At 38.3% G+C, this 20,716-nt stretch overlaps 1 protein-coding gene across 2 annotated transcripts in view; it reads left to right on the top strand.

The window, feature by feature from the left end:
- LOC106083357 (uncharacterized) overlaps window positions 1–20,716 on the top strand; it is a 303,300-nt gene that overhangs the window by 48,315 nt on the left and 234,269 nt on the right. For both annotated transcript variants that reach the window (XM_059370091.1, XM_059370090.1), the window contains exon 2: window positions 10,763–10,959. In XM_059370091.1, coding sequence (XP_059226074.1) covers window positions 10,863–10,959 — 97 coding nt within the window. In that variant the 5' untranslated portion in view covers window positions 10,763–10,862. The remainder of the gene's footprint in view (window positions 1–10,762; window positions 10,960–20,716) is intronic.

Genomic DNA, 20,716 nt, shown 5'->3' with positions numbered 1-20,716 from the left:
ATGTCAGTTTTGTATTTAACCTTCTAACATTTTGATATACTAGAAATATGTAATCAGCAGCAAATGATAAATTCAGTTTTTTGGCATAATTTCAGAGTTAGAATTAGTTGGGAGGTAAACAACATCAGATCGAGGCGTATCCTTAAAGTATATTCTCGGATAAATGCCTAAGCGGGCCAAAAATCCCGTTTTATAACGTCTTCAAAAATGTCTTCTGGAACAATGATTCGGAAAGAAGCTTTGCTACGCCTTTAATGGTACACTCAATTCGACATCAATGTCAATCTTTGATTTTATATAAAATAACATGTCATAAGTGGAAGTTTCAGCAGCGAATTTCGCTACAAAAATCGCTTTCTTATTCGGGGCAACTTTTAGTGGTTTAGGAGTCGTAGTTGGTAGTTTGGGTGTAGCTTGTGGAGTGTAAAATGTTGTTGTTCCAGACGGTAAGGCAGAGGCACTAGGAGCATTTGATGAAGCAGCTGTGTTCGATGGAGTCAATAGGCCGGAAGGCGGCAGAGTATTAAGTCTCGTGTAGTCAGCGACTCAACTGGTCCATTGGAATTGATTCATTGGAATTTCAATATTAGATGGAACTGCATTTATATTAGGATTCAATTGTTTTTTTCTTTTACGCATCGATGGGTGATTGCAGAAAATTCTCCAGCCATGATGCATTTTTATGTGTCACCAGATCGATTCAAAATCGTGTTTTTATTTTTATTCGTAGTGATCATAACTGAAACTATGAAAACTTTGCTTTTTTAATGCGAGCTTTAAAATAACACGTCCACTCTCAATGACAGCTTTGTGGCGACTTGTAATAAAGGGGATAAACCGACCTTTATTACCAGGAACAGGCAGGAGGTATTAGATATTACTATTGTATCGGAATACATAAGTGGAAGAATATGCGAGTGGAAGTGTTGGATGACCACAGCTTCTCTGATCATCGTTATATTACTCCCTCGGCTAAACGGAAGAAAGGCGTATTGGAATAATTTTCGGCACAAATTCTGCTCGTATGTCCCTTCTAAACCAAAAAAAGGAAGTAGAAACTGCGGATGATGTAGACATATTGGTTAAGCGGATCACGAAGGCCCTGAATCACTCGTTTTTGTCAGCATGTCCTAGTGCCAAGCCAAGGAGCAAACAGCGACCGACATGGTGGACCCCAGAGCAGGTTGGTCTAAGGAAGCTTTGGAGAAAACTCTTCAAAAGAGCGAAAGCCATAATAGCACCACACGATTGGGACCTCTATAAGGCTGAGCTAAGAAAATATAAGGGCGAGCTGAGTAAGGCTCAGAACAAATCCTGGGTAGAATTCTGTAGCTCCGTGAAGGAAACATCTGAGGCCTCTAGGCTAAGGAAGATTCCATACTCGAGAACTATTACGGTGGGGTATATTCAGAAGTCAGAGAATGTATGGACAATGCCTATTGAGGAAAATTAGGTAGCATAAACCGTGACGAATAGTAACGACATATAACGAGTAAATAATATGAACTTAAAACGAACGATAAATTTGAAGCTTTCGAGTGAAAGAAGAGAAAGATTTAGCTTTCCCCATTACTCTCCCACCTAAGTTGTCCTAATTAAGTGTCATTGGATAACCCTTGTTGATTGCGCTACTTCCGCCCTAAATCACTCATAGAAAAAAAATATCAAACTTATTCATTTTTAAACGCTATCTATATTATACAGTAAACAATCATTCTAGAAACAGTGTAGCAAAATTTAAGGTTAAATAACAGAGTGTTAAAATCAATTATATTTTTGGTGGAAAAAAATTATAAATGTGTATAAGCTATTTTTGGTAAATATTAAATTTTAATTATTAAAAAAAAATTATCAAGACATTAAGTGAAAAAAAATAATAATAAAATAGCAAGTTTAATGTAATAAGCTTTTTTTATGAATAAATTTAAATGGAGTGGAAACCTTTCGATGGGTTAAATTTGAAAAGAAACTCAGCTTTAGATCCTTAAAGTTGACCGCAGGCCTGTTGTTGTACCATAAATTGGTACCAGTGACCACGCATTAAAACGAGGAAAAAAATTTCGATGTACCATCGTTATGATCACTTCAGCATATTAAACCCTTAGATTTCCAGCATTAGACGGCCAGATCTTCCTTTTCACCAAAGTTAATATAATTCTTACGACTCAACGTAGTGTATATTATTTTTATATATTTATGTTTTGTCTTTTTTCAAGGAAAACAAAATATTTTATCTATAATAATTTTTTTTCTTCCGAAAAGCAAGTCAGTCGAGTCCTTAAAATTTTCAATTCGAATCTCTTCGAACAAAATTTTCTTCTAGTTTCTTTTCGAATTATTTTTCAAAGCCACCTTCATTGAAAATTAAAACCTTCCAAAACCAATAACTCTCTGTACAGTTCTCCTGCAATTGAATCCCCATCCCAAAAAGAAGGCATAGGCGTTAAAACTCCTAAGGCTGACTTCCTTAAGGCTTCATGTTTATTTCAAGTCAAAATATCTTTCGCGTGATATATTCCTTTACACCCAGTTTCCACATCTTGAGGTTCGTAGTTTACGTGCCCTATTTTCCGCAACACTGCAGCCTCCACACCAACTGGAGCCAATTTCGCACTAAAATTCAAAACTTTAGAGCTTTGTTCGAAATTTCTTCGAATCACTTTCTACCCAACTGGAAATTGTAAAAAATTATTGTAACTTAGATTGTAAATGCGAGCGTTCTTCTCATAGGATTTCCTTACTTATTCGCGAAAACCCTCACGTAAAATAGATAGTTAGTCTTGTCTTTCAAGCCGTGTATCTGCTTCGTTTAGCAGATTTAGTTTGTGCATTATTCTATAATCCTCTCCGTGAGTTATCATAGACTGTCCAAAGAGAATTTAATATGGATTTCGTCCAGTTGACCGGTGTATGTTATTTCGTATTGCACAATTCACGCTGTCCCAGTATAAATCCCACTCCCGTTGATCCTTACGCACATAGGAACGTAAGATCTCGTTAATCGAGCGATTTACGCGTTCACTTGCATTTGCTTGGTGGCTGTGAACCGCAGTTAGGATATGTTTCACTCCAAAAATCTGTAAGAATTTCTCGAAGTACGTATATCGAAATTGGGCCCGTTGTCAGTCACTATGATTTCAGGCACTCTGTAGCAATTAAATATATCAATTTGAAGGTAGTTTTTGATATTCTTCGAAACAAGTTTATGCAGTAGAACCATAAAAGTAAACTTCGAAAATGGTGCAGAATTATTAGAATACCAAAATTAACAGCCTTTGTTTTAGACAATGGGCCATTAAAACGGGCGTTCTGGCTGTCGTATATCGAAATTGGGCCCGTTGTCAGTCACTATGATTTCAGGCACTCTGTAGCAATTAAATATATCCCTTTGAAGGTAGTTTTTGATATTCTTCGAAACAAGTTTACGCAGTAGAACCATAAAAGTAAACTTTGAAAATGGCCCAGAATTATTACAATACCAAAATTACCAGCCTTTGTTTTAGACAATGGACCATTAAAACGGGCGTTCTGTCTGCACCATTTGTCCAAAGGGTGGTCTTAAAACATAGGTTGGAGTTTTCGACGTTTTGCACGAGATGCAATTTTGGATGTATTCTCGTACATCAGTAGCTAGCCTAGGCCAATAAAAGTATCGTCGGATTCGCTCCAGAGTCTTGGCAATTCCACGGTGAGCAGCGTTCGCAACATCATGCAATGAATGCATCACTACCTCCCTAAGTTCAGTCGGTACATACAACTTTCACGAATCTGATTCATCTATATTTCCAGAAGTGAAGCTAGTTCTTTTGTAAATAAAGTCATCCACCCCTTTAAAATCAGGATGACTCGATTCTGTTGTATCCGTTTTAAGTTTTGGGTACTCCAAACTTTGAAATGCACCAGAGTTCAAATCAAAAGATGGAACTGCATCCACGTCAATGGCGTTCAAGAGTGGCTCCTCTTGAACGCCTTGTTGTATTTCGGACCAAGTAAACCTTTTCTTCTTCGAAAGGAGCTCTTCAAGCAAAAAGGTTAGAGACGAATAATTTCGAATAAAACGGCGATACCAACCGGACATGTCCGGAAATCTACGTAGTTGTTTAATAGATATTCGTGCTGGTATCTCCTAAATTGCCTGAATCTTTTCCTCGTCGACCTGCAATGAGCCGTTTCCAACTATATAACCGAAATATTTAACCTTATTCAAACCAAGGCTACTTTTTGCCACATTTATTACTAATCCCGCCTTTCTCAGTTGAGTTGCTACTTCCAATAAATGAGTTAAATGTTGGATGAAGTCCTTGGACACGATTAACAAATCATCCAAGTAAAAAAATTCTCTTCTCACATATCAATGAGTGCAGTCCGATTCAATTCTAAGCTAATGATAAGGGGCCTCCTTGTTATAGCCGAGTCCGAACGGCGTGCCGCAGTGTGACACCTCTTTGGAGAGAAGTTTTACATGGCATAGCACCTCACAAATGTTGCCAGTATCATAGGCGGACAAGCTAACCTCTGCGCTACGGTGGCCTCCCATCCAAGAACACAAATACTCGGGTCGTAAGGAATTACCTTATCAATCAACCTACATAGAGTCTGTAGCGCACTGCATAGCCAAACTGGTAAATTGATACAATAGCCGATTTGGGATGTTAAAAGAAGTCTTTTGTTTTGAACCTCCCTCAAGTTTAACTTGCCAGAAGGCATCTTTAAAATCAATTTTCGATATACAATAAACTGGAGGAAGTCTAGCCAATAAGCCGTCAATGTTTGGAATTGGGTAAGCGTCTTTAACCCCTAACGAGTTCAATTTCCTACTGTCGACACACATCCTCACTTTGCCTGGTTTCAGTATTGCGACTGTTGGCAAAGACCACGACGAGTTGGGAGCTTCTTCTATGACGCCTAATGAAATCATTCTATCGACCTCGCCACATAAAAGCTTTTTTACCGCAGATGATATTGGGTAGCATCGCTGCTTTATTGGTTTAGCATCTCCAGTGTCGATGACATGCTCAGTTAGTGACGTGCATCCAAGGCCTTCAATTTCTGAGTTTCGAAGCGCTGAAACTACATTATTAAGTTTATGACGCTGTTCGGTATTAAGGGATAGCTTATCCGGATCCTCACTAGGAAAACATATCTCCCAGATTGTGGGTATATAAACTTTTAGTCCAAATGTGTCCCAAAAATCGCAGCCGCATATAACGTCGAATAGATGGCACAAGGTGGATGTCACGTCTACTTCCGACGGATATCTCTCTGACCGTTTCCCTGTTTCGATTTCGCACAATTGCGACAAGTGGGCTTAAAAGAATTTTTCCCACCGCATCAAAGACAAAACACTTGCCTAGCTTCCATACATTCAATGTATGTGTGACCCGGCGCATCACAGTTCCAACAAATCCAATCTCGTCAATTTCCGCATTTACATGAGGATCGAGAACCTTTCATAAACTTTTCATCTCTCTTAACGGGACTTCGCAGATAGGAAACGGTTTGAATGTCTAGGTGTAGAAGTTCGTGCCTAATTTATATTCTTAAGTTTCGTAAAAGGATCTCACATAACTCTAAATCAGAAATGGGTCTTTTCAACTTATCCACCAAAGTAGATATAACTTCGAAAAATTCGTTGAAATTCTCATTTAATCTTTGTTTTCGATTCGTTATTTTATCTAGAATGTCAAAGTCGTTGTAGTATTGTTTATATTGTCACTGCAGTGCCAACGTTAGACTAGTCCAGTCTAAGTAATCGCTCTGTCTGTGGTAACAAAAATACCATTCCAGCGCTTTCCATTCGAATAAACAGTGAGCATGCTTACATAGCAGTTCATAGTCTCCATTAAGATTGTTAGCAGTCAGTATATTATTTCGCTTTTAGAAACGCAACTCTGCAAACAAGTCTGATGGCAGACTGCCACTTAAACCTAACCTAACCTAATCTAGAGTTTTGTGCATCAAGGTTGTTGTTTTTGTAGCTACACGTTTATATGTGTAGGTTGCGATCCTCGTCAAGCTCCATAGATGAGCAAGCACTTTGCGGAATCGCCGGGGGAATAAGATGGCCATTGGTTGTTTAAAGGCGCCAATAAATCGCCTTGTCATATCGAGCATCAATTGCACTCAGTTTTTATGCAAGAGCCGGTGCCGTACCCCTTCCCACTGAGACTCTCCACTCGATGCCGCTGATTGTCCGTGACTGTATTTGCAGCTACTCCGTATGGAGTACTCCACTGTCTGCAACCTGTAGACGTGCCCGATAGCTCGTAGCATCTCGTGATAACGAAGAACACAGTTTGGAGCTCAAAGTTCCACCCTGCTAATAAATAGTTATCCCATGCCGGTATGTCTCGAGGTAGTTGCTGAATGTTGTGCTCCTACTCGACCGTCAAAAAAGTAAGCGACAATGGATGATTTCATTTGTATTTTATTAAACACATCGCAATTTTTTATGCTAATAATGTTTTGAACTTGTATATGTAATTGAAATAAAGAAAATTACATCATAGTTGCACAATCGTATATACAAATTGGGAGTAAATTAAGAGATATCGAATAAATACCCCTATGGCAATCCCAAAATGACTTAAGGCCAAAACAGATTGAGCGCGTTGAGGAGCGTCGCTTTGAGAAACGCAACTCTGCAAACAAATGTTAAAAACTAACTTACAAAAGTTAAACAATTTTTAATTTGACGCTCAACATGACGCCGATTATCAATACATAAAGTGACAGCGCATATGACATGTCTGATAGTGTGATAGCAAGTTTAGCAACATGACAGATGTATCGTATCACACGAATCTTTATTAATATGCGCGTATCGGTGAGAGTCAGTTAGATTTGGACAACGTTATCAAATCGAACTACATTTTTAATTTCTTAAGCACCTAGAAGCCTAAACTTTGAAGCAATTTGATTTAAAATTGGTACTTAAGGTGCACGGTGCCCTCCAACACTCAACCAAATGCTGGCCAAGTTGGTCCATAAGTAGATAAAGGCCTGTATAAATCAAACCGTAGATTTACTTTTTGAGATCACATTTAAATATATATATATATATATATATATTTATATATATATATATATATATATATATATATATATATATATATATATATATATATATATATATATATATATATATATATATATTATATATATATATATATATATATATATATATATATATATATTATATATATATATATATATATATATATATATATGAAATCAGAAAATTTCCGCAGCAACATTCTCCACACCAAACACTTTTTATTTTAAATCATGTCATGCAAAAAAATCCTACTTTTGAATGAGAATTTTTTGAATGGCAAAGTGAATTTAATATTTCTCCTCGAATGTGGACCACATAGGTAAAATTTTTGATTTAAAAGTCTATCTCCATCTCCATATTTAGATTATTGAAACAACAAATTCTTTTGATTAATATTGCACTACGAATTTTTATATTTCTTAAATTAAATAACTTAATGAGGTCCAATTTCATAAATATGGAAATATGCATCATACAAGGACAAACCTTTAAACTTAACAAGTAAAAGCGTGCTAAGTTCGGCCCGGCCGAATCTTATATACCCTCCACCATGGATCCATGGATCGCATTTGTCAAGTTCTTTGCCCGTCAAGTCTCTTTATAGGCAAACAAAGGATAGCGGATAAAATTTGCCATGCTATTAAAGCTATATCAGGTTATGGACCGATTCGGGCCATATTCGGTTTGGATGTTGACGACCACAATTCAAGTCATTGGGCATAATTTTAGCCAAATCTGATAAGAATCGGGAGATCGGTTTATATGGAAGCTACATCAGGTTATAAACCAAATTAGACCATACTTGGCATAGTTGTTGGAAGACAAAATAAAATAAATCGAATAATAATTGCGCACTCAGAGGGTCAAGAAGTCAAGATTCCATATCGACTTATATGGCAGCTATATCAAAACATGGACCGATCCAACCCAGTTGCAATCCCTACTGACCTCTACTAGTAAAAAGTATTTGTGCAAAAATTCAAGCGCCTAGCTTTAGCCCTTCGAGAGGTAGCGTGCTTTCGATAGGCCGATGAAGGGACAGGGCTAAATCGGCTGAGAACGTCAAAACGGATTGACGAAATTATTATACCCCATCCTATGGTGGAGGGTAGAATAAAACCTTGAATTTTGCACCTGATTTGACTGAAATTTAGCCCAAAACCCTATGTTATACGACTTCTTGACGCCAAAATAATCCAAATACAAACTCAGTTAATAGGGGTACATTTTTAGCGGAATCCATGGTGGTCGGTAACCAAGATTCGTCCCGCCGAGTTTTTGTTTTTTGTTGATCTGTTATTTTCGAAGTCCTTTTTGTTCTCCATACGTTCAGGATCAGTTATTTATGGATGCATTTACAACAGAGGTAAATACCAAGCCAATGGTTATTCAACTTATTTGTTAGTTGACAATCGTGGGTGATTTTATTTATTAATAATCTTAAAAACAAAATTGCAAAAATTTCTTAATTATATCGATGCTACTTCTGACTTTTAATCAAAATTCAATATATAGGTAATTTCTTCATTTAAATTATTGATTTTGTTTCCTTTTATTATATGAAATGAGTAAAAATCATCAAGCTTGAGGTATTTATGTGTAATTAATCTTTCTTTATTTCCCGACTAGCTGACCCGGGCCCGCTCCGCTGCGCCTTCTTTTACTTTATATGGAACAAAGCTTTCCTTGAAATATTTATTTTCGACAATTAAAGAGCTTTTAGTGAAATACATGGCTACGAAAATAGTATATCGCTTGACTAACAGTTTAACAATATAAGTGCCTTTATCTGAACCCCATATGATCTTAATTGGCCTACGAATTTAAGTTTGGATGTAAGATGCTCTCCATTCTTAAAATACTTTATTTCAGCCCGATATTCTCATGATATCTTATTTATGGGTGTTTTCGGGGGGTGAGGAGGTCTCCCATACACTTAGCCCTGAAAAAATATCATCATCGTGCTCTTCTTTCAAATACCATTTATTTAAACCCCATATTGCCATTGGTTTAGGGGAGTTTACACAATGAGGCGTCCCCCAAACACATGGCGCTATAATAGGTTATCAAATTCGTTTTTTAATCTAAAATACCTTTCATTTGAGCCACATATTGGCATGGTCGAAAAATTTTTACCCTTTGGGGGGTGTTTTGGATATCAATTTCGTATTCAACTCCCAAATACCATTATTTGAGCGCCATATTGCGATGTTTAGTAAAAAATTGCTGTTTGTAGGATTTTTTGGGAAGAGGGGTCCGAAGGTGGGTATCAATTTTCTGTGTACCTCTACATTGAAATGGTCAGTAAATATGCCCTATTTAGGGGTGTTTTGGGGATTGGGGTGATCCACTAAACACTAAGCCCGGAAAATATATTAGCAACGTGCTCTATTATCATATATCTATATATCATTTATTTAAACCCCATATTGCCATATCATTTAAACTTCTTATTGCAAAAGTCAGCAAATATGTCCGGTTTGGCGTATTGGCCCTAAAAACTATAAATATTTGGTTCCACTCTCTTGAAGATCCAAATTGTTTTGGTGAGCATACGTCCTATTTGGGGGTTGTTATGGTGGTGGGACGTCCCCTAGACAGTTGGTCTCCAATGTTGATATCAGATACGTGGTCTACTCCCATATACCTTTAATTTGAGCCCTATATTTCCATAGTCAGCAAACATGACCGTCTTGGGGGGTGTTTTGGGGGATGGGCCACTCAGTGAGTTGGCCTTGAAAGTATATATCGGATTCGTGTTTCACTCTAAAAACCCTCTTATTTGAGCCTCATATTGTAAAAAACGTGGTCCCACATTTGAATATTAAATTCGTATTCTACTCGCAAATACCTTTCATTTGAGTCCCATATTGCCATGGTCGATAAATATGTCCGATTTAGGGGTGTTTTATCGTTAAAATCGCAACACCCATCTCCGAGATCTGGCGTTTCTGAAAATTAGGGAAGGGGGAGGGTCCGCCCCCCCATCAGATATCAAAAAATTTAGTACTCTATTTTCATTATGCACCATCTGTGAAAATTTCAAGAAAATCGGTTTAAGCCGTTTCTGAGTCTATAAGGAACACACAAACAAACAAACAAACCAATCTACAAACACATTGATGTTTATATATAAGATTTTGCAATTACGTTGACTTGTATACTTATGGGTTATTTTTATATAAAAACAAGTAAAAATGAAAAACTAAGTGCATAGCCCAATATTATTAAATTAAGGCGGACTTTTCTCTTCTTTTTTATATTTTTTCGGTAATTATAGTCAAAACGTTTCAAGGGGAAAAGCATTAAGCTAAAAAAAATGAGTTTGAGTTTTTGACGTTTTAACATTCGAAAGAAATGTTCTCTATTCACATTCTAGTTTTTATCACATTTTATGATCTTTCAACATTTTACCATCTACAAATAGCAGAATATGTGCTGTTTTAGTAATAAATTACTGCCGTCTCATTTCAACAGACTTTCTGTATTGCTGTTTTTACTAGCAAATTTCTCTAAATATGTTTATTTTGCAGTTCCGAAATGATATGTAATAACGAGAATAATCAATATTTTTGTAAATGTATTCATAGATGTGCTTTATTGAAATTTCGAAGTGTTTTGGATGTGGGAAGCCACAACACAATATATTCTCCATATCATTTATAAATTTAATTTAAAAAAAACATTTTTTTAAATTTATTACAGGAAATAGATACACGTTAGAAGAAATGACATTGGTTGTGTAATGTCCAACTTTCAACACAAGAGGGCCTGGACTCATTAAATATTAACGAGATTAAACAGAATGCGTTGGTGTTCATTTATTGGGCTAACTAGGATTACAAATAAACTAATACGAACAATGGTGGTGATTATTCTCAGCTTGTCAAACTTGGAGAGCGGTAAGTTAGAAAATTATGAAATCGGCTTTCTCGGCACTCCAATATTAGAAAATAGTAATCAAATAATCGTAAATTTTTTTGAACTATAACAAGCATAGTAATATAAACAAGTAAAACACCTTCAGTTTGGTCGAACCCACCTCCATTGAATTATCCCTAACCCGGCAATTAATTCATCCTTGGGAGATCAAGAAGATCAGATGGAAAGTCGATCTTTATGGCACCTTTGTCCATATGACGAATGTTAAATCACGTTTACACTAGAGCCCAAATCCACATCATTTGAGATGGTCTCCAAAATCCGTATACACTACGATTCAGTGATTTTTATTTGTATTGTGATCAGCATTTTTATTGTGTTCAACATTTAAATTGGTGAAGGGATTTAATTAAATTTAACTACAAATATTTAATTTCACCAGAAAATTTTCAGAAGTTGAGAATAAGTGTTTTTTGCAAATACCGATAATAACCGAAATTCAATACAAACGCAATGTTACTTGTTGCAATTTTTCTTCTCAAATAAGTTGATTTACTAAAACTGAAAATATATGGGAAACCACGTTGCAAGCCACGAAATTTTGCGAAATCTCGTCGCAAATCTAGATTTGCTCCAAGTGTAAACTTGGTTTAACCAAACTTCTTACTGATAATCACTTCCTAACTCGATTTAGCCATGTCCATATCTATGTTAATTCGAATAAAAAATACAGATTGCATTTTCGAAGGCTTATCCGATAAACCGTAATACATTCCGTTGTTTTAGGGTTTTGAGGAAATACTGGCATATATTTGACGTTTTTTAGGCGTTGTATCTTCTTGTTAAAAATGTGGTCAGGTGTAATTTTGTAAAGCAAGGAAATATATCCATATGTGGACAGCACTAAGAAATAAAAGATCGAAAAACAAGCCAAAACAAGCAAGTCTTCCAGATATGCCAAAGAAATGCAATTTTCTGCTTTTAAGCCCGCGAAGATTTTGGAAGTCATTTGTTTTGCAAAAAAGTGATTTCGATTTATTTTTCAGGCATTTGCATCTCTGATACCAGATGTAATTATTTCGATTTGCCAAACGATCTTGATAGCGAATCAACCCCGTATGGTATCAAAATGACGTCATCTGGCAAAGATAAGTCATTAAATGATTATTAAAGTTTGGTATTAGATTCACTACCGTTTGGCTACTGTTTTTTTTACTAAAATGTTATCGGTTGTAGTACCATACCTAGATCGTTTTAATATGATTATCGTTATCACATCAACCTTATACCCCTTATTAATTGCAACCATTACCATTGAAAATAATTAAAATTTCATTTTGTATCGTTTGTATTTGTTAAACTTATAAAAAATTATGTAAAATCGTGGCTATTCTCGATTCGTTTTATTGAGCAATTGATTCCAAATACATCGAATTCACGATTTTTCAACTTTTTACAAGGACAAATTTTATTAAATTGAAAACGACATTTTATAATGGCTACAATATTTTAAGTGCAAGCTTAACAAAACATTTGCAGAGATGACAATAGTTAAAGCGTGGCGCCGTCAATTCCTATTTGTCTCCTTCGCCTGGTACTGAATTAACACCATATAGTATTTAAAATATTTGCCAACAATGTTAATAAGATAATACCTAGGTTTCGGCATAGTACTCCCTTTTTCTCAGTGTAGCTTCGGTTTAGTTTAGGTGGCAATATGCAATCAGGCTCGCTTAGATATTTTTGTCTTTTGTGATACCAAGGGAACGGCACAAGGAAGATGCCTTCTAACTGTAAATGATATCCAAATTGTTTTTGCCCAAAATGCAAGAGCTAGACTTGCATGATATGTGGTTTTAACAAAACGGTGCCACATGTCACACAGCACGCGTAACAAGGGACTTATTTAGAGGCGAGTTCGGAGATCATTTTATTTCACGTTCGGGACCGGTCAATTGGCCGCCTTGATCGTGCGATTTAACGCCGCTTCAATTGACTCATTGGAAGACAAAATTGAAGCATTTGTCGTGAGATGCCGGCCGAAATGTTGGAAAGAGTATGCCAATAGTGGACTAAGCGGATGGAGCTTTAGAGGCGCAGTCACGGTTAACATTTGCATGAAATAATATATACACATTAAATTATATGGATCATACTATCGATTCAAATAAAGATTTCATGCATTTTTCTGAATTGTATGTTTCTTTTTTTGTAAAAATTTCTATAGCTCTTAATAAATCACCGTTTATTTCCTACCATTGACCCATCCAGATCGCTTTAAAATGGGCAACAACTGGTTAGTATTCACATTCATTAATTTAGACAAGGCCTCAAAGAAATGAGAATCTAAAGTGGAACAGCTTGTGCTTGCCAGTGTGGGACCCACACAGGAGATGTTTTATAGTCTCCTCTTCCTCGTCGTACTCACAGCTTCTGCAGAAGTCGTTACTTGCAACCTTCATGCTATCAGTAATTTTTTCAATCAGTGACCTGTCATGACAGACAAAATAACTGAGAGCTGTATTGTAGACAATGACAGCAAAAACTCCATCCTCCGGATCTCATTTGCGGCCAACGTAATGACAATAACCTCTGGCTGAAGCCTAACTTACATACCGATGCCGAGAATCTCTTAGTGGTATCCGTCCCTTATGAAGACTTCCAACACAATATCTGCTTACCACATCTCCCTACCGGGAAAACAAAACCTGGAAATCGTTTATCGAATTAGTCTCGAGACAAGTAGACTGGGACTAAGTTTCCACACCCTAAACAAATTTGGACCTCAACAGGATGTACAATATATTCAGCATTGTCTCTGAACCAGCCTGCTATGTGGACCTTAACGCTTCCTTGACTCCGATGCCTCGAATCAGTAGGACGATGTCGCACTGTAATGATTTTGACCTCAAAAGTGTCGTTTAACTCCAAATTGAAACTTCAAGCTATAACAAAATGTAATACACCATTCACGGGGGGTAAAAAATCATCTTTTATATTCCGAAATCAATATGGTCTAAGGACATATTAACCAGAGTTGTAGAGTCGGAGTCGAAAAATTTTACTAGAGTCAGAGTCGAAAAATTTTGCAATACCCGACTCCAGCCAATAGAACTTTTTTTGCCACATCGTATGTTTCCATACGACAATGATTGCTTTACTTAGAACCTGCAACACTAAGTGAAATTTTGTTCCGATTTTTAAATAAAGAATTTTCTACTGAATATTTTTACAAAAGTATCCATGGGTTTTTTGAAATTGGATTGAAACATACATGAAATGTATTTTTTTTGAAATTTACAATATATTGAAAAGTAATTTAATTTTATATCAATTTTTGAAAGGATAAAATTAACATTTTAGATTAGCGTGTTTTGGAAAACACTGCAGACACCAGTGGGGGGCATTGGTTGATTTTGGAAAATGAGTACACGTTGTTTTCAAGCGATTCCTCGCTTTTTTTTCTGTCGTGGTTTTTTGCAGTTGCGTAACAATTCACCTTTTTTAAGCGCAGAATTCTCACTTCTTTTGGCAAATATTTCTTGTTTGTGAGCGGAGTGCCGATATGGGGGGTTTTAGTATTTAGCATTAAGCGCGCGAGTTCGTAGCTGATAAAAAACCTGTCAACGTATAATATACGGCCTTCTCCTTCAATTCAATTCATACCGCAGTAGCTGATTTACTAGGAAATATTTTTAATAACCAGGTAAATCCTTCGTGTTTCATCAATAACGATATTTTCTCCTGGTACATAAGCTTATTGGTACCGCATCTGGATATGCTATATGCCAATGGTTTGAATTTTTCAAGTCGATCACTTGGAATAATGCTACTTATATATGCAAAGGGCATGCAAGCTCAGTAGCAACTGAAAATTATTTCGGGACATTGTTTTGTTTTTCTGTAGTCATTGTTTTGATCATGAAGATCTAGTTACGGCATTTTGGTTCAAAATCAAATGGTTAGTCTCTTTGACAACTAAATCAAATCAGAACGCTCTATATGGGGGCTATATCAAAATATAGTCCGATATAGCCCATCTTAGAAATTAAAAAAATCTCTGCAAAGTTTCAGCTCAATATCTCTACTTTGAAAGACCGTAGAATATTATCAAGAATATATATACTTTATAGGGTTGGAAATAGAAGTTTCGATGTGGTGGAAACGAAATGACAAAATTAAAATAAATTAATACAATATTTATGCATCATTTAATTTAAATTGCCTTTTAAAAATAATAAGCAAATTTCCACAACGAAATACTGGTTTTTCCATTAATCGACATCTCTATTGGACTTTATTATTTTTGATTATGCATTCTAGGTATCAACTCTATCGTAAGAAAGTTTATTAATACCTCACTTACTTAAAGATTCATTACGGCAGGCTTGGGATCTGTGGATCTAAACATATGGGTCAGCCGAGGAACACCTCAAGGAGGTGAACTCCGCTACTTTAGAGTATAGCCATTAACAATATATTATTGTCACTGAAAGAAAAATAGCATAAAAGTGGTCGCGTATCGCAAAGTGGGCTACCGATAGTGGTCTAGGTATATATCCGTGCAAGACAGAAGTAGTTCTTTTCAGCAGGCGATACAAGTCACCTACAGTGGAATCTGTCTCCTTGGGTGGAGAGAATGTTACATTTACAGAAAGCGCAAAATACCTGGGTGTTTTGCTGGACAGGAAATTTAACTTCAACATTTGGGAAAGGACAAGAAACGTCAATCTTGCCCTATGCACCTGCAAGAGAGCCATTGTCAAAAGTTGGGGGTTTAGACCACGTGTCATGCAGTTATCAGACCTATAATGCTATATGGCGTTGTGGTCTGGTGGACGGCGCTTTAAAAGTCCACCTACTGTTCAATACTTAACCGGATCCAAAGGATAGCTTGTTGTGCATCACTGCTGCACTGAGGACGGCACCATCTGATGCATTGAATTTAACGCTACATCTTATGCCTCTGGACATTGTGGCTACCCAAATTGCAGCGACCACTGCCGTGAGGTTAAGGAAGCTTTCTCATTGGTCATGTGGCGGCTATGGACACTGTGTTATCCTTGGTACAATATCCGATAATCCAGCCAGTGTGGACTACATCCTACCTGAGCCACTTTTTGATAAAAACTACTATTCCTGATAGAACCGATTGGAACTACGATATCCCTGGTAACAGAAGTTACATAGACTTCTATACGTTCTATGGTACCAAACTAAACGACCAGGTGGGCTTTGGGGTGTATTTTAAAGATCTAGAACTGGTCACATCGAAAAGGTTACCCGACCACAGCAGTGTGTACTAAGCAGAGATCCTTGCAATTATGGAATGGCTAAGATATAATATCATAACGACGATTGGCATAAGTATTTTCTCCTGGATATTTTCTCCCTGGAGAATGTATTTCTGAACACAAAAACCGCCCTCGACTTTCGCAGATCTCTCAATGTGATAGGTGAACAGTTCAAAATTCACCTGTTCTGGGTGCCGGGCCACAGAGATATCCCAGGGAATTGTAAAGCTGATGAGCTTGCGAGACAAGGAACTACCCAACACGTTCCAGATATACTGGAATCTGTGGGGCATATTCGACATGTAAGCTAAGTTTTCAGGACCAGGCCCGAAGAACGAATGATAGATGGTCACAAAGAGCGCCTAATCTAGACTTGAAGAGGTCTACTGCTTTGTTGTCATTGGCTAGAACAGATGCCTCAGTCATTGTGTCCGTCATGACAGGTCACTGTCTAATCGGAATACATGCTGATAGACTGAAGGTTGAAAGCAACGACTTTTACAGGAGCTGTGTGTGTCCCGCACTAGCAGTCAGAAGGAGTTCCACTTTAGGTTCTCATTTCTTTGAGAACCTGTCTGATTTAGCGGATGTAAACATTCGCTAGTTGTTGGGTTCTTTAAAGCGATCTGGATGGTTCAACGGTAGGAACTAGAGAGCATCATCCTTCTTCTGTTCCTGTGGTATCATAATAGACTAAAACGTCTAAGTGAGACTGATGGCAAACTGCCACTTAAACCTAACCTAATCTTCTGCATGCAGCCGTATTTTTTCGCTCTAGCGATGACGAAGCCACGCTTCAATAAGCGGCCTATACGATATGCAGAATGCATGTATGCAAGTATACGATCAAAAAATAACCGTTGTATTCAAGTTTCGTGAGTAAAGAAGTTCGATTTTCGCTGTTTTTTCTGTAATATTAGTACACATTCCTGTTATATATGTTGGTAAAATAAGCCATTTTGAATTGTGAGTTTGTTTTTGACAGATAAAAAGGTTAGTTGTGTTTTGGAGTGCGCTTCGATTTTTTGCTAATCGGAAAAAAATGGATCAATGAAACTATATTACGTTTAGTGCAACCAAAACGCGCGTTTCGGAGATTGGAAAAATCGGAAAAGTGGAGCGGACGTTTTTTTTATTTCGCTCCGCAAGAATTTTTGTAACTCGTAATAGGTCATTATTTTAGGAAGAAAAATTTAAGTCACTCAAGGAAAGCTATGATAGTGGTATCGTTAATGCGGTTGATGATCTGCATCTGTTTCCAGTGGAGCGGCAGATCTAGAGCCCGGGAGCAGGCTTAGAATGACTGCAAAGACCCAACAGCTGCGGTGGTGGTATCAGGTCGTAGCATGTTGTCTGGTACTGAAACCTCGACTGGTGGAGCGGCTGCTCCAGGCTCCACTAGCCGACAGATGACTGGTTAGCAGAAGCTTTTGACAAAACTTCTTGGTACGAATCTTAACGGCAAGTCTGAACTTGTTCTATCTTCGCATGCCTATAATTTGCCTAGGCCATGGGCCTTCCCCGGCAAACCAACACGCTCTTTAAGAGGTTGGAATAATAGAAGACGCATCGCTCTCAGGTTTATTGAGAAGCTTGGTGTTAAAGATCCTAAAACTCTCACTAATAGGAATAGAGACTCCCTAAATTGGGCTCGGCGATTCTCTGCACCCCAAAGTCTACACGCCTAGATTCGGAAATTGCACCGCAGTCGGCGAAAAGGCTGCGGTCACCTGGAGGGCATCGCATGCCTAAAAGAACTGGGGTGAACAATAGTATGATGTTTCCAAGAACCTTTGTCAATGTCGCAAGGGACAGTCTGGTGATGGTAGTTGTCGACAAGGGACAAGAACAGGGCTGAAAACCTAGGAATAATTGGAGTGGGATAGTCAATGGACTGCTATCAGAATACTCCGACGTTCTTGCGGAATTTCCTGGGTCTCCTCTAGCTTATGACGATGCAGGCTGATATCGGGGCCGATACAGACTAATTGCCTTCGCTCAATTTAAATGTATCGTTGTGCGCTAAAAAGATTGGTGAGATCTGACCAGGTGCAGCACTAGATTTAGACAAGAAGAAATATATTCCTTCTCGACCAATGGCGCATGGTTCGATACCAAGGATTTCCCCAGATCCTGAATCCATACTTGGAAGACTAAGGAAATGTAATCCCAATCTTTCAAACACCGACTGGAAAATTGGTAGATTGGATGAGGCTGATGGTGACCGGAGTCATGCAGTATTCGTACTAAACTCCGGCAGACCTCAACAAGTCCGAAGCAGTTGTATCCTATGGATTCAACAAGTTTAAATTGAAGGTTTATAGAAGCGGCGGGGTTGGGGAATTAGGAAACGACTCAGTACATGTTGCTGAACACTTGCCTGAGGGACTATCGACCACATCGCTAGTCTCGCGTATTGCAGGGGACACATGATGGGAAAGCATTGAAACGGGACCTGAAAAGCCTTGTGTGGGTGAGTATATCCGGTTGGACTGGACTCAAGGTGTGCGCCAACAGGGAAGGACGGAACTCAAAAAGAACTTCTACAGCAGCAGCTAGTGAAGCAACTTAAGAGGAATCGTTCACACCGCAAGTGTCGAGTATGGTGAGGAAGAGAGGTTCCACTTCTTTTTCACCTGCCCCTGGATGCGTACGGAAGCTCATCACGCCAAGATCTAGCGAATCTTGTGAGGATGAACTCCTGGCGCAATCAAAAGACGAGGCTTAGACAACAGTGGTAGAAGTTCTGAATCCTTGCCATGGTCCGGTTTCTACAAATAAATCTCCATCATTGTAAGGCCGCTTGGCGGCACCAAAGGTCCCCTTGATGGCAGGGGGATTTGACGTGGTTTTTATCCAGGAACCATGGGTGTGTGGAGATGGTGGACAAGGTTAGGTTAGGTTAGGTTGAAAAGAGGGTGCAGATATTAATCTGCCCCATGCCACTATAGATATACACCTAAGCCAGTAATCGGCTTGTTGTGCGCTCTAAAAACTAAAAAGTAACTTCAAAAAAAATTTAAGTTAGGAATTCCGTGCTACTTACAAAATCCTTAATTGTTTTCCAAACCACTCTCCTAAGTTGGTTCATGTCTGGTATCGTGTGCCCACCTAAGTACCGGTGTCTTTTGGCCGCTAAAGCTGGACAATGACAGGAAATGATCCAACGTCTCATTATTTTCCCAACGTGCCCTACACATGCCATCATTTTCGACGATTTTGCATAAGTGAGCTCGTAGTCCTTTGTGTCCTCTTATAACACCAAGAGCTATAGTCCAAAAGTCCTACCGACTGTTTCACTGTTCCACATTGTTACATGCGTTTGTCGCCCACTGCCTTAAATCGGACTGCGTCGAACCGAAAGCTTCTGGTGAACCAAGTTTATTAACGCAGTCCTATGGCCATCACCGCCAAATCGTCTGCCCTTTCATTTCCCCTTACTCCGTTATGGCCCGGTACCCAAACGATGCGGATAATGCCATCCTCAGAGAAGGCGTTAATCTTCTTGTTACTCTCCAAGACTGTTTGTGGTTGCATTCCGTGATTGGCCGTATTATGGTCAGGCCGTCTAAAACAGATCTCAGAACCTGGGTTCTCAATGTAGTCTCCCAGGCCCACTTTATCCCCTAACTTTGATCCATCCGTGAACATGGTCTTCCAGACGGCAATACTAGGATTCTGTCAGTCCAAGACTGTGCCGATTGCAATATTCTGAATTTCAATTAAAATATTCTAAATTGAAATACGGCCCGTCCATCTACATAGGAAACGTGGACACCGAGGAAACGTGGTGTGTCTTCTTCGTGAACAGGCATATTTCTTTGTTTTCCGAGTTGAAATCCGTGGGTCTAGGCCAGTCATATGCCATATGCAACACCCTTTCGGTCCTTCTGCATAGCTAGATCGGATCCTTACCCCTTAAAAGTATTATAACATAGTCTGCATAGTAGACAGGTTCGAATCCCCCTCAATCAGCATCCATTATAGGTCATTTATGGTGGTCACTCATAGGAGTGGTGATAAAATGTCCTCCTGTGGCGTGCCCTGTGCCACTGTCTCCCTTATATTTATGTCATGGAACCCGCCATTTATACACCTGTTCCTTAGCATATGGTTTATCCAGTCTCTAAGGACCCTGTCCAACTGGTACTGGTCTAAGGATTGTGTTCGGTCTGCATATTTTTAAACGCCCCCTCGATGTCAACGAAAACCGCCAATTTGTACATCTTGGAATTGTAGGATTCTTCTATTTTATGCACAACCTCGTGCAGGGCAATCTCCACCGACCTTCCCTTGACATAGGCATGTTGTTTGTATTTAAGCAGTTCCCTGGACTGCTTAAGTACTCTTTATCAAGGTATTCACAATGCGTTACATGGTTTTGAGTAAAAACGGCGTAAAGCTTATAGGCCTGTAGGTCTATGGTGTCGCATAACTTTGTATAAACACCACCCTTGCCTCCTGCCAGGCTTTCGGTGTATAT

Source organism: Stomoxys calcitrans, chromosome 5 (genome assembly GCF_963082655.1).
Source record: "Stomoxys calcitrans chromosome 5, idStoCalc2.1, whole genome shotgun sequence".
In the NCBI taxonomy this organism is placed as follows: domain Eukaryota; kingdom Metazoa; phylum Arthropoda; class Insecta; order Diptera; family Muscidae; genus Stomoxys; species Stomoxys calcitrans.
The sequence above is the reverse complement of the archived record's forward strand: the minus strand, read 5'-3'. Positions and strand labels throughout refer to the sequence as shown.